The sequence below is a fragment of the Rissa tridactyla genome, chromosome 7, assembly GCF_028500815.1.
Source record: "Rissa tridactyla isolate bRisTri1 chromosome 7, bRisTri1.patW.cur.20221130, whole genome shotgun sequence".
NCBI classification, from domain to species: Eukaryota; Metazoa; Chordata; class Aves; order Charadriiformes; family Laridae; genus Rissa; species Rissa tridactyla.
The window spans coordinates 41671685-41683859 of record NC_071472.1 but is presented as its reverse complement, the minus strand read 5'-3'; the positions used below and the strand labels follow the sequence as shown (position 1 = coordinate 41683859).

The 12175-nt window shown below is 40.9% G+C and overlaps 1 protein-coding gene across 1 annotated transcript in view; it reads right to left on the bottom strand.

The window, feature by feature from the left end:
* Positions 1–2515: 2515 nt before the first annotated feature.
* SPAG16 (sperm associated antigen 16) overlaps positions 2516–12175 on the bottom strand; it is a 317517-nt gene continuing 307857 nt past the window's right edge. The window contains 1 exon segment of the mRNA XM_054209051.1: positions 2516–2568. Coding sequence (XP_054065026.1) covers positions 2525–2568 — 44 coding nt within the window. The 3' untranslated portion in view covers positions 2516–2524.

The window sequence follows — 12175 nt, the reverse complement described above, 5'->3', positions numbered from 1 at the left end:
AATCCTTAACGAAACAGTTGAAGGTAAACTAAAAGCAAGTTTAAAAGCAGCTTGAATACTCACAGGACATATGACTTGCAACTTCAAATTATACCTTTTCATGATGGAGGCAGCTGCTCCCAAGCGAAAACCAGACAGACACCATGTAGGAACAGTAAAACTGCTTACAAAAGAAGTATTAAGAGCACCAAGGAACTTGCCCAGAGAACTGAAATTCTCTAAATTATCATCATGGTCAGTTGTAAGAATCATACAGGAGAAAAGCTCAGCTAGAAACATGATGTATTTCCATCAATGTGCCACCCCTCTGGCTTGCACATCACCTCAGTCTTAGCCAGTGGGAGGCACTAGATGAAACTCTGTGTCATGCCAAGGGGTTGCATTAATGCTCAAAGACCAAAAGCTGCTTTTAGGCACAGCAAGATTCATCTCTCGCCATTCTTCTCAAAGACAGGAGGCACCTTTGCACCTCCATCAACCTGCCACTTCTCCAAACCAGTCAAGTCCCAGATGAAAAGGGAACATATCTGACCGGGCTGACACTTTCCATCTAAGTCAGTTGCTAAGAGAAATGTCAACCTCTTGCCCTAGAAGAGAGTCGTTACCTACAAAATGCCTCCTGAACTCTATAAGATAAGGAGGGAAGCCCAGGTGAGCCTCTCCGGCTCAGCTCTGCAAGCTGTTGCACCAGTAGATACTTTGCAAATTTGGTGGTTATTTACTGATTTATAACGGTGTCCTTCACAGAGATTTACAAGATTGTATAAAGCAGAACAAAGAAATGCTCCAAGTATCTCATCTCAAATGAGCAGACAGAGGGAATTTTTAGTGTTTGACCCTAAACATACTGAAAGTATAATATGGTTTCATCTGTTTTCTCAAATGAGAGAAACATCTACACCAAGAAACTGCAGAGGACATAAACGGTACATGAAGTGAATTACCTGACCTGAAAAAGAAGGCTTTGGGCAAAGATGCAAACAATAATCAGCATACAAAGTTAAGGAAGAGCCAAAGAACGAGGATTTTTCAATAGAAATAATGAAGATTTACCTTTTAATCATGATTTTGTGCTAAAAGGGAGCTAAGGAAGCTACCTGAAAAAAGATGTGAGAAAGACGGATGGCACAGAATTATATTAGATATGTTACTGAACTCCAAATAGATCAAAATAAGTAATGAATAAGACAAAAACGTAATACAGAAATACTGTAAATAATACAAAAGTCACACAAAAGATCATATAGAACAATATCTTATGGAATGCACACTATGATAAAATCCATAATTAGATATGTGAAGGCAAAAATGTAAATCAATTTCTTAATGGTTTAACTCCAGTAAATTACTTAGAAGGACCTTATAATGACTTTCTGATGTTCTTCTGAAAACACCAGCTGATTCAGTCTAACACCAGGCCGAGGAGTGAAACAAAATGTTCAAACCACTATTGTCAATCACATCCAAGCTTTAGCACCCATTACGATCTACAAAGGCGAATTCTACATGCTAATGGGTGAGATAGAGATCGACTGTTTTCCCAATCTATACCCAGATTGTCTCGGCAGACCCAGATTGACTGTCTAAAGTCATACAGCACCGCTGCTTCCCCACAGTGTGGGAAAGAACCTGGGCAAAGACAGCTCCCACAAGGAAAGGAAATGTTATGTGTTACTGGGGGCAACCACTGAGCTTTAGAGAGGCTGTTGAGGCAGGGAGATGTGTTCAGACTCCCGTTTATTGAAGATGGCTATAGTTGTCCCTGGAGATCCCGGTTAAGGTATTCCCCTAAACCAGCACTGGGGATGCACACTAACCAGTATGAAGTACACAGCTCGGCATTTCCAGGAGCTCAGCACACAAACAAAGACAAATGAACAAGTAGCTGCCTTTTTTATCTTTTAAAGAAAAAGGGAACAACCTAGCTCATCAAGGCCAGATGTCAGCCGCCTTAGCGCGCAAATATCAGCTAGTTCTGTGGATTTCATTGACCTGAAATACAAGTTCTCAGTCACAAAGTGAATCTTTTGAACCTACATGCTCAATCTTACTACAAAGATATGTTTCTAAAGAGAGGATTTTATAGTGAGCAGCAAATCATAGTCATGATTAATACCCTGATTGCCAGCAAGTGCTCTGAACAGCTCTTACTCTGCAGACACTGACATTCTCTTGCCAAAGAAAAAACACAGTGGCATTTCATGTTAAAAAAACCAATGTTCATTGAAATAGAAAAAAGCAGTAGCCGGCACTGAGAGTGACAAATGAGAAGGTCAGCTGGACAGACACAAATGGTACTGAACATATATGCAACATAATCTATAAAACCGGTATTTCATTTACCCTACGGAGTATTCACTTTAGCAGTATTAATAAAGCTTACGTTAGTTTAACAAAAAGAAAAAAGCTATTACATTAAACTTTCTGATTAAATGCAATTATAACTCTTAATCAGTACCTTTTAGCAGGGTTACTAATGGAAATGCATTCATTAATCCTGGACACTTAATATTTTATTCCGGTTTCAGGAGTCACTGTTATTTGCAGGTCTGTTATCCAGAAGAACACCTGTAATGTTCAGAAAACCCAATCAAACCTTCCGAGTTTTAGAGTATGATTCAGCAAAGGCTCATATGCTTAGTGTCTTATCAAAGCAAGTAAGCATCTATCAAATCTTTCTACAGGGATGGAACATAAAAAAAGTACTCCTACTTTTCCTGATGCATCTAGCTGTCTGAAATCAAGGAGAGCCACTGCTCCCTCCGTGCACTCCCACAGAGCTTATGGTACTCCAAAAAGGCAAGTCAAGCTCAGACTAGGATATAAGGTAGCTCTAGAGCTTTGCTTAGCTTGCATGTATTCCTCTGTGCCAGGAAGCTCATCGATAAGGCAACAGCAACCTGGCCCTAAAGGCCAAAATCCAAATCAAAATATATAATCGACATCTGGAGCAAAAAAGACTAAAGGAGCAAAAAGTACATATATGCAAAATTTGCGCACAAAAAGGGGCATGTATGCAGGGGTTTTAAGTAACAAAAAGAAGAAAAAGAATGAACAAATGAAATATTTCCTCTAGATTGGGGTAATAATCCTTAGCTACATTTTTTTTTTTTACAATAGATATAAATACAAGTTAAATTTGTGTCAAAACAGTAGCTGCTTAAACAATGCTTTAGACTATTTAAAGTCAGGCTGTATTATCTTCTAAAGAGAATATGTAAATGATAAGAAATATGGCAGCTGGATCAAACTTCTGTCCCCCACCCCAAGTTCACTGTGTGTAGATATAAAACAGTATCATAAAACCTGGTAAAGAAAATGGGAGGTGCTTTGGATTCCTGTGAAATAAATGAAACTTCCAAACATTTCTCGATGGTTTGGTTTTTAAAAAGGAAAAGCGATATGGGAGAGAGGGCAGAAGAGAGATCAATGATGGTATTTATGCAGTAGGGATCAAACACAGGTATGAGTAAGATCTTCAGATTTTAAAACGAATCTCAAGAGATAAACTAAGAATGGTTAAATACAACACTGACTAGGGAGCAAACCCTAACACAAATAGTGGTTTTTGCTTCATTGAATTTGAAAAGCTATCAGGAAAAGACATCTGATCATCACCAAATTTTAAAAAGATGGAAAAATTAAGTACGATTTGCACATTTAATGATTTCCTCTCGCTGAAATAAGATTAGATAATTGTAATACTTAAACAGATCCCATGCTAACTCTTCCAGCTGGATGCATTAACTGGACGCATCAAAGTGAAAGAATCTTGCGTAACATGCAAGCTCACCAGCTGCAGTCCCATGCCTAGGTGATCCTGAAAGAGCAAGTGGATCCTGAAGAGCAAGTGGACACTGAAGGGGCTCCTCTGATTCGCCTCTCAGGCTCACAAATTGGGGTGCTGGAGTTTATGCACATTGCAGGGATGGCATGAAAAAATCCCCATCGGGATTTTGCCAGGCGTAAGCAAACACTCGATTAGAAAACAGGTAGAATAAACAGAAGATGCCACTCAGTGATGGTGAAGTGTTTTTCACGCTCTCCAAAGAGCCTTTAGATATGGCCACCCACCTATACAACACCTATCACATCTATAATACAGTGGACATTGCCACTTCTTCTAGAGTCTTAGGAACTGCAGAGATTTTGGGAGGCTTGTGCCCTTGTAGAGCTAAGCAAAGAGATCTTGTCTTCTCTAAGCAACAGTAATTTATAGCCTACTTCCAACAGGAACAGGCATTTGCATAGAGTATGGAAACTGGGTTTCCTAACCTCTGCCCTGAGGACACCAGCGGCTTCTGAGTCCTTGGCACACCAGCACGTCTCCCAGCAAAAAGGGAGGCGGGAGTAGAGCAGGTTGTAGCGTACTTGTGTTTTGTTAACCTAGGCAGCACGGGGAGCAATGGCAGCAAAACACATAGCTCCGGCTTCAGGTCATCCACAGGTGAGGATCGCGTCATTCGGAGTGTTCAGGACACTAGCTGTCACTGCTTCTTCACCGATGGTTTCTACCATTATCACCCCCTCATTCTCCTGGGCTGATGTATTCTCAGAAATAATTCCTGGTAGCTTATATGTAAAGGATATATTAACAATTAAAGGTTTATGATAAAGAGCTTTGATACATCTTAAGGAAACTGGAATTTATCTGTATTAAACAGGTGACATAAGCTGGTTAACACTCTCAAAAGTGTATTTGGAACAGAAACAGTTTGTCATAAGGTCACTGCTATCACGTAATGAGGGGCTCTGCCATACTGCTGTAGGAACAACAGTGAACAAAATATTTTATATTAGAGATCTGTGGTGTTTGGGGTTTTTTTTTTTAAAGTACAAACATTAGAAATAGTATTTTCATCCACACCCTTGACATTACCTATCATCATACATTATAGCAGTTCAAAAAAGCCCTGAAAACATGGGGTACATGCAAAACTGAACACCGTCTGGAGTGCGTTTACCACCACAGCGAGAGAGACAGAACCCTTTTCTGAAAAGACAATTTGTTGACCAAAAGAAAAGTAAATAAACTTTAGCTGGATTCCTGTAAAGTGTCAAAATAACTGCTACACGGGAAAATTATTAAGCTCAAAAATATTGGAATTAGCACCAAAACATGCTTTTAAAAAAAACATAGCTGAAGGGGATGAAAGAAGATGTGGTAAAAGAAAAGCTATCAAATGGGGAGAAGCCTGTTAATACAAAACCCTCCAGGACTGGTCCCGAAACTCATTTTATTTAGCATTTTCATCGGTTATCTTGGCACAAAATAGAAGAATCAAACTAGTTAAACATTAATAGCACAAAATTAGATGGCAGTGACCATACTGACGAGGATCACAATCACATACAAGAAGAGCTGGATGACATTAAGGACGGGAGCAACAAAAATGAAACAAATTATGATAGTAAGAAGTGCACGGTCTCGCCCTGCAGATTAATACGAATTTCTGCTGTAAACTGAGGGCACAGGAGGAATATCAGCTGCTCACAGGAAGATGATGCTCCTGCAGGGTGATACAGCCACACACATCAGGGTGATGCAACCTGAGGATATATCGCGTCGAGGTAGAAGGCGGGGTATACTGGTGTGAGGGTTGTCAGGACACGGCAGAGATGACCTTATGAGAGGGCATTATAAGCTCCACACAGCAAAAGCTGGCAGAGGGTCTGATTGCTCAGTGAAATTCTGCTGCAGATTAAATACCAACAAGGAGAGAAGAGCCGATATACACAGGAGAAGAAAAGGGGGCTGGAACTCAGTTTTTAAGTTTTTAACTAAGTTTTGGAACTTGGAACTAAGTTTTTAACTCTCCGGAGAGCAAGGTTCTGAAACAGTCTTTTAAAAGCTAATAATTTTTAAGGCCAATTTTAGAAAAAAAAAAAAGGATTATCTGACACATTTTCCTGCAATTACAGAGAAGTAAACATGCTCACCCAGGAGAGCCGCCTTTTACTTCTACATTCTCTGTTCCTAATGGCCAAAACCAGCTCAGTAAGACAGATGGAGCTTCATTTCTTCTGCCAAGCCTTGATCTGAACTTACAGATCTCAGAGACCAAGACAGTCAGAGACAAAAAAGAAGGGTAGCCCATACCCCATCCTGCTGTGCTCTGCTATTTCATCTCCAACAGCACTGTGGGTATAGCTCTCTTTGGAGACCACTGCGATCTCTCAGCAAACTGGCTAAAATAAGGCAAAATTTTTCTATTTAACTCTAAGTTTGGCAGTTGTTTTCATGTGATTTCTGATATTATTTGAGAGAAGGTTTTTTAAAGCCTTCATAAAATCCAAGCATGCATTACAAGAAATGACTATGTTTATGACCTGACATTACGTCAAATAATTACATATTAATGTAATTTTTTTAAACGACTATTTTTTTTTTCCTGATTGCAGCAGAAATGCTGCACATTCTGCCACACACATAAATCCAGCACTATTGTGTCTTGCTTTGGAACATATTAGTGTACCAGAGTGGATTTCTCATCTGACTTTGAAAAGCGAGGACTCTGTTTTACAGTCTGGGCAGCAGAGAGGGTTATCCCGTGTCACCAGAAAATGTTACACGACAGCCTCTGGGACATTTCCAACTCCACAGCTTCACCTATAGTTTAGTAACTGGAATCCAACAGCAGTTTTACTGTATGACTTGGAAACAAATCTACTCAAGTGCGGAGCTTTTCAACAAAGATTTCAGATTTCAGAGTGCTTCGAATAGATATTTTTTGGTGATGTAACCATAAATTTTAAGTGGTCTGGTTTTAGCCTCTCTCTATTAGAAACTCTCAACGAAAGCTTAGTTTTCACCTTTCGGTCCTGTCAATTGTTGGTGTTCACAACCAAAATGAAACACATGAAATAGTGTTTCATAACAATTAAATGTTATAATTTTAGCTTTTCTCTTATCTCAATTTATTAGCAAGAATTTTTGCTTTTTTCACTGTTGGGCAAAGAGCAATCACTGATTTGTTATGGAGACAGAATTATTAAAATTGTCCTCACCTGTTTTATTTCCCTACTTATGAGAGGATATCCCCCTAAATTTATACTAAAATACTCAAAACTCTGCTTTAATAACTCAGAAGCCTTAGAGAGCAAGGCAGCACTGAGACAAGGCAAACCTTCAAAATGCTGAGTAATGCCTTTCCTCCATCGATCTTTTACTCTGTCAAAATATTAGCATTCTACTATACCACATTTTCCCTGCCACGTACAGCAATTATGATGTGGCTGAAAAGAAAGGAAGCCTGACAGGTTACGCTCTTGTACCGTCTCCAGATTTTAATGGGGCTGACAAGTCCCAAGGACTCTCCAACAACAATGGAGGTGCTGTTCTGCACAGTATTGCCCGTAGCAGTGACACAATGCAAGAGTCAAGTTCACATATTGCTTTAAAAAAAAAATAAAGCGGCAGCAGCAAGGAGAAAAGGTAGGAAGAAAAGAAAAGAGGTTAAGAGCGAACCATGGTGTAAATCTCACTGTATATTTGCCAGTAAGTATTCATGTACTTGAACTGGCACGTGCAGAATTGTGTCAGTTGTTCCTTATCTACGTCAGGAAACAAAATCAAAACTCTGTTGCTGTTGCAGGGAAGGAAGGGGGCTGCAATTATACTGGGCCCAGGACTACATCATGGAATTCAGGAATAGTTTCAGCCCTGACCTCTGCCTAATCCGAAACGTGCCTAATGCGCTGCTGGACTGTCTGCGTTCGCTTGTTGCTGGACTTCGTGCAGTAATCCTGCTATCATTCCAAGGAAAATTGGCTGCAAAGGGCTTGGACAAAAAGCACTGTTGCATCTGCTCGCTGATACGAACACAGCAGGCGAGCCTCTGCTTTTGTCAGCTACTTCTTTTGAATTTTCCTATTCCTGTTCCTCCCTACAGGCAGCATTGCAACCGCAGAACGCACAGAAACCTGTGTGTATCCACCCTGAGACACAACTGGGTTTGGTAGCTTCACTCTGAAAGCAGCATCTCTAGGAGCTCTGAAGCTCTGCAGTACCTCCTTTCATTCTCAGCTTTCGGGAAGAGCTGGCCTGGGAGTGCTGGATTAGGGGGCTGGCCTCCCCCATCCACTCCTGAGAAAACAGCGTCACCCTGCAGTGCAGTCATGCTTCCTCCGCAAGCAAGTGCATTTTGCCTTTTCCCTAATTTTGGGGAAGATGACACGAACAAGAACTCTTCGTTTCAGTGGCCTCATTTACCATGTCTTCAATAGCAAGAGAACTAACACCGCGTAGTCCATCTGTTGTAATGAATTATGAGCTTCCATTAGATGCAAAAGTAGTTTGGGGGCCAGTCAGCATTAATACGCGGCAGCAGCCCTCTAGCCAGAGCTCTGGGAGCTGCTCTGCTTTAGCTGCTGAAGATGTTTTTTCTGTAGCTCCTGGAAATCCACCAGGCATTTCAGAATCTCAGAAATCAGGGCTGGAGGGATGCTTAAGAGGTCATTACTCCTCCTGCCATGTCAGGGCAAGATCAACTTTACCGCAACTCTTTGTGTCAGATCTTTGTTCGTAGAGCTGTAAAATGCTGGAGTTCCCACAGCCCTTCTCAGCACTCTGTTTTGCAGCAATAGTTAAGCAGCTCTCCTTAGAAATTCACTTACATGAACAAGTTTGCGCCTCAACGACTTAGAAAAGAATAGGGATTTCATTCAGGGCAACACGATCACTGCAGCGAATGTTGATGGGGGAAACTTGAGCTTCTGATGTCTGGGGGCCATTACTATCCTGACCCTCACAGCTATAATTCCCCCTCTTTCTGATGGTAAAAAGCCTCAAGTGAGTCTTTCATTCATTGCCTTCCTGCTTCTTAAACTCTTAGAAAGTGAAAAGATCTTTCTGATAAAGTCAAACCAATATCTAACGTGAGAATCGCTGGAAACATTTTTCTGTATTGCAGAGGGTTACGATGCAGACCGGAATAATTTACATTACAATTACCTGTCCTATTGTTGTAGAAAAGATCTGCAGAAAGCATAATGCAGGGAAACATTTCACTCCGCTTGCTGAGCTTGAGCAACCTATAAAGAGTTATTCCGTGAAGACTCAGAGCGCCCAGCGGCTGTGGCGCGTGCAGGCGCTATGCGTTACTGCTAAAAATAGGGCACTGGGGAAGAGGGTGGAAAAAAGGAGAAAGTCAGCAACAAAAGTTCACCCCCAAATTTTCCGTTTTTCTGTCTTACCTGAAAAGGTATCTTGCATTAAAAAAAAAAGGGACAACCCCCTGAGAGCAAGGGGAATGACACCCAGGTTGCTTGTTAGCTCTGTTACGCGTGCTGCCGTATAACCTTGGACAAGTGCCCTATACCTGTTTCTCTGCCCATCTTCCTTTGTATCGGCTTCGTAAATTATGCAGCTTAAATCCCTAAAGGTACTTAGGCACCTAATGCCGCCGTGGACACGTCTCTGAGTCCCACGGGTCAGGTGCCGTCTCTCACACCGTGCATGCACTAGCTTTGATCTTACCTGCCATACTTCATTGCTACTGATACAAAAATTGTCACAGCTCAGCCCTGAGCTCTTCTGTTCTACAATATGAAGAACAACCGCAGGGCCCCGTGGGAGTTAAAAAGTGAATGCGCTGCTTTTATACAGTCAGAAAAGTCAGGATAAGAATTCAAACAGAAGGGAGAGCATATTGAGAATCCATGTCACAAAAACACGGTATAAAATCGTATCCACAATAATTACAGCTTGATTTTAACTTTAGAATTCATACAGAAGAAAAGTATGGAAACATCAGTTATTGTGACAAAAGGAACTTCCCCCAGCCTTTGCTTCCCAGCAGAGGGTGGGCTCAGGATGACTTGGATTTCCTCCGCTTCCGCAGCCTCATATGACCATGTCCAGAGCAAGGGGACCAAGGGGAAGCTCAGGCAGCTTAAAATACACTCCAGCTTGGACCAGGAGCTGGGCAGATGCAAACTCACTCAGATTCACAAAATGTAATTCTCACTTACGAAAACGAAGGCTGAAAGGTGACCTTACTACATGTGTAAGCTTACACACAGCAGCCTAAGGGACTGATCGCAGGGAACCTGTCAGTCCTATTAGATAAAGGCATAATAAAACACATTCTCTGGAAGCCAGAGAAACTCGGTCCTAAAAAAGATGTGATCTCATGGCGGTGTGTACTCTAAATGCTGAGATGGTTACCGAAAACGGTGGTGCACCACTTGAATTTTTTAGATGCTTTACAGAAGAACTACTGGCAAAAAGTCTAGGGTCTGTATATACTAATACAGATGTTCGTAGCCTGGGTATCTCCTGGTACCTCAAGATCTCTTTCAAAATGTTAATATTTCTTGTTATTTCTGTAGTGGCTCCCTCTGGCCTTAGAAGATGGATTTTGCCCTTGCTGAGCACCGCGGTGGTGTCCTTACCCAGTCCCTGAACGGAGACCAATGAATAACATGCCCCATTTGGCAAGTGCTTTCTCAAGTGTAAACAAGTGCCTTTTTAAAATGCCACACACACACACACCCCCCCTTACAAAAATAAACCAAATTCACCATATTAACTGATAAACTCTGTACTAAAGTACTGACAAAAACCAGAAATAAATAATAAAAGCCCAATTCTGCATTTTAAAAGAAGCCTTAGAACAGAAAGAGAGGTTATCGCTTTAGCTCCCAGTAAAAACAAGGATAAAACTGCAGTAAAACTGTTTACTGGATTTTTAAAAAGTGGTGAGATAAGGAGGAAAGCCTGTGTAAGATTTCAAATTATTACATGGTATAGTATAAGTTCTGTAGGGACTGAAATGCTTGTGTCTTTTTAAACATTTAGATACCTCAGGAAATATTTCTATTACATTCAATAAAGTAAAAAGTACGCAGAAGTATATTTTCATTGTTCACCTGGTTCCTTATGGAATTTCAGGAAAAAATCAAAGCCTGTATCCTGTTTTTTATACATACTGTACATATAGGAAAAAAAAATTCATAACAAGCAATAAATGTAGGAATTAAAAGCAAATATTTGAAAAAAAAATCTGAATGCCTAACTCGTAAAATGTAATGTGTCTTTTGGTTGATAATATTTTAATATTTTCTATATTTTGACTTTTTACTATTTTGATACATATATTGATACTGTTGAAATTTAATTTAAAAAATGAGGTATAGCACATGCAGAGCCTTCCTTTCAATAGTAAACTTCAAACACTGAGTAGATGAAGGAAAGGTTACCAGGCTACCGGTCACTGTGATTTTTTGAGAATCCTTATGGACCCACAGACTCAGAGTGATTCGAATTGGAAGTTATCAGTCCAAGCTTCTCCTTCAAATACTCTCTGAGTACTTTGGGAACCCCCGTAGGTTCCTAGGAGCCAAAGTCCAGAACTGAGATAGTAACCCAAATTCTTCCTAGTGGCAGCAAAGTTGTCTTACATCATGCAGGGCTGTGCTAATAGAAGCACAGCTGTTAATCCATCTTTAATTAGGCACTCGTTAGACCACATCCAGATGATGCTTTCAGTTTTGGGCCCCCAATATGAGAAAGATGTTGATAAACTGGGGTGAGTTCAGTGGAGGGTTACCAAGATGGCCAAGGGCTGACGGCCTTTGCTCTGTGAGGTCGTAGATGGTGGGAGACTGAGAGACAATGGGCATAAATTGAAACAAAAGAGGTTCAGATTGGACAAAAGGAAACTTTTCCACGATGACAACAGTTGAGCAGTGAAAGTGGCTGCCCAGAGGTTGTACACCGTACACTCTCCATCCTTGGAGGTTTTCAAGAGCAGGCTGGATAAAGCCCTCACGCAGGCTGGTCTGATGTCGTATCTGAATCTGCTTTGGGCAGGAGGTTGCACTAGAGACCTCCAGCAGCTCCTTCCAACCCAATTTGCCTTATGATCCTGCTTTCCCCACAACACTTAAGGCAAGTGAATTCTGAGAAAAATAGGAAAGCAACCAGATATGTGAGCTAGCAGAAAAGCAGAGAGAGTGATGAGAAATTTTTCTCTGTCCTTCTTCGATGTGACCTTTATACACTTTCTTATGTAAAATTCTGGGCATTGCTGTAAAAGCACAACAACTTGCAGTGTAATTGGGGAAAAACGGATGGCAAAATTGCTTTCCCAAAGCAAACACCTCATACGCATATAAACAGATGCTGTAATCGAAAGGGACATAGAAAGAGATGGATATGAAACTTCAGTTC